This window comes from Octopus bimaculoides, chromosome 20 (genome assembly GCF_001194135.2).
Source record: "Octopus bimaculoides isolate UCB-OBI-ISO-001 chromosome 20, ASM119413v2, whole genome shotgun sequence".
NCBI classification, from domain to species: Eukaryota; Metazoa; Mollusca; class Cephalopoda; order Octopoda; family Octopodidae; genus Octopus; species Octopus bimaculoides.
This window is the reverse complement of record NC_069000.1, coordinates 1,843,379-1,845,958: the sequence shown is the minus strand read 5'-3', so window position 1 is coordinate 1,845,958 and position 2,580 is coordinate 1,843,379. Positions and strand designations below refer to the sequence as shown.

Here is a 2,580-nt window from a genome sequence, read left to right as displayed (position 1 = left end):
TAATTATCTTTTCATACAAAGATGACCCCTGAACTTTATTGAATCATAAGGATACCAATCTCGGACTTGACCGGGTTGATCAGGTAGCTTTTGGAGTTAGAGGCAAAATTCGGCTTGTGGTTTTTTAGTTATAAAAATATTTCTCTTGGCCAAGATCTCTACTCTGTCTGCTATACTTAGATTGCAATTTGTTTAGCATCACAGTTAATGTTATTGTAAGGGGGGGGGGCTCCCCTCTGTTTAAAGGGAAATAACCCGTACTCATTAACGTTTTTTTTTTTTTGTTTTGTATTCGAGTTCTGAGCGTTTCCTCACGTCTGCGACGTAAATATTTTGAAATTTTGTATTCATATAGATTCTGACGAGCTGTTGACAAGGTTTCGGCTTTGTGGGTGCGAAACCTTGGGTAACTCTATGTCCAAGATATAAAATTTTGTTGTATAATATATATATATACTCATATGTATATACATTTGCATACAAGAACTATATTCAAAAATTGATTTATATAGAATGAACACAAAGAGACAACTCAGTACATAACAGGGAGTACAGACTACACCTAATTTAATACGGTAGAGTTTCAGACCACCACATTAAACAAAGCATTGTACGATTGGTGAATGCTTTTTTTTTTCTCCTATTGTAGGTACATGAGACGGACGTGCTACCCAAATATTATTACAGAGATGATTGTATTAAATTATACGACTGTATTCATCACTATGCATCTAGCTACATAGATCTCTACTATGGTAATTACGGAATTATATTGTTATGACATCTATATATGATTTTTTTTCTAACAGTTAAAACACGTGTATAACTTGTAAAGAAAATATTAACTTGTGTTTTTAATTTGCTGCTTTTAATTTCCGAATGGTTAAATTTTCTATATATATATTACCAATGTTACTCTTAAATATATTGATAACTTCAAATATGTGATTAATTACATTGCTAATTACAATTTCAGTCAATGAACAAGATGTCACTGACGACGATGAGTTACAGAACTGGGTAGAGTGTATTTCGAAGGAGGCCATACATGGTGGCATCGGTCTAAAGGTAACCATCTTTCTTTTCCTGCACGGACGTTCTACGGACTGGACGTCTTCTATCTCTCTCTTCTATTTTTTCTCTTTTCAAAGAAAATATTTCTCTCCATGTTTGTTTCATTCGGTTTCTTTGTGTGTCTCCATTGTCCTGTTTTTGTTCTCAACTTTATGTTCAAAAAGTTGTTCACAAACCGATGTTTTCATGAGAAGCGTTCTTAGAGCGAGGCTCCACTCCATATACATAAAATATATTTATTTAATCTTTTTTCTCTTACTCATTAGAAAGATGTTCAAATTTCTAATCGTAGGTAATCAGTAATAGTACCATTTTATTCTTATTTGAAACCATCAGCATGACATAACCCGAGATAATTAAGTCAAAGTTCATTAAACATTTTTCGAAGCGAGCCATTTTTTATAGATGGAAATTAATTACACATAAAAAGATATTCTTGAAATGTGCTTTTTATTTTCTTTATTCTTTTTCGTTATCGATTCTAATAAATTTATTTATCTTTTATAAAGGGCTTACCAATAAAGGATGGTAAAGGTCATATACCTTCAAAAGAAGAATTGAAATTGTTTATAACTACTGTCCTCTTTACCTCAAGTGTGTCACATGCACACGCCAACTTCCTTCAGTATGAAGAATATGCGTTTCCTTCAAATTATCCATCAATGATAAGGACTCCGTTGTTAAAAGACAAAGTATGTACTGCTCTTTGGTAAACTACAGAAATGTATTAGCTTCGGTATTTATTTATTTACCATCGCTTTTTTATTTGATCAAGTTATAAATTGTGGATAAAGAATTACGAGATTTTCGGAGAATTACAGACCCATTTCATCTTCTAGCATGTTACAAAATTTTGAATTAAGACCTAGAATTCTGTTCAAGGCCGAGAGGGTCGAACGAGAACCTTTAACGTGTAAGATCGTCAACGTCTGATGAAACAAGGAGGACTAAAAGATTTTCGTACAATAAAAGTATCAATTACATGAAAAAGAGATATCTTAAAAAATGACAGAATTATACAAACTTTGTGTCAGGAAGTTTTTATGCTTTGTAAAAAGCTTTCCAATGTCTTCGGCTTCACAAACACACACATAAAGCTTTGGCCGGCTCAAGGCTATAGTAGAAAACACTTGCCCAGGGTGGTTCAGAAGCAGACATTTTACCACACAGTCGCGCCAGTGAGTGGAATTATATAAGAACATTAAGACGTTTATTTATCGTTTAATTAATTAAAAAGAGTATTTTTTTCTCTTCTCTTTTTCTCATTATTTTAATTATTAGACACCAAGAACAGAGGAGGATATCATTGCAGCCCTGCCCGATAAAGCTACGACTTTAGATGTTATGGCAATTACAAACTTATTGAGTGCGAAGACAACTAAATCTTTAGGGGATTTTGAAACGCAATATATCTATGATCCGAAAGCTCTTGTATGTGTCAGAGAGTAAGTATCAACATCAAATTATACATACATAAATATATATATATATATATATATATATATA

At 32.6% G+C, this 2,580-nt stretch overlaps 1 protein-coding gene across 1 annotated transcript in view; it reads left to right on the top strand.

Annotated features, from left to right (window-relative positions):
• LOC128250349 (allene oxide synthase-lipoxygenase protein-like) overlaps positions 1–2,580 on the top strand; it is a 6,810-nt gene that overhangs the window by 491 nt on the left and 3,739 nt on the right. Inside the window, exons 2-5 of the mRNA XM_052975186.1 lie at positions 650–755; positions 977–1,068; positions 1,584–1,766; positions 2,356–2,519. Of these exons, the coding sequence (XP_052831146.1) occupies positions 650–755; positions 977–1,068; positions 1,584–1,766; positions 2,356–2,519 (545 nt within the window). The remainder of the gene's footprint in view (positions 1–649; positions 756–976; positions 1,069–1,583; positions 1,767–2,355; positions 2,520–2,580) is intronic.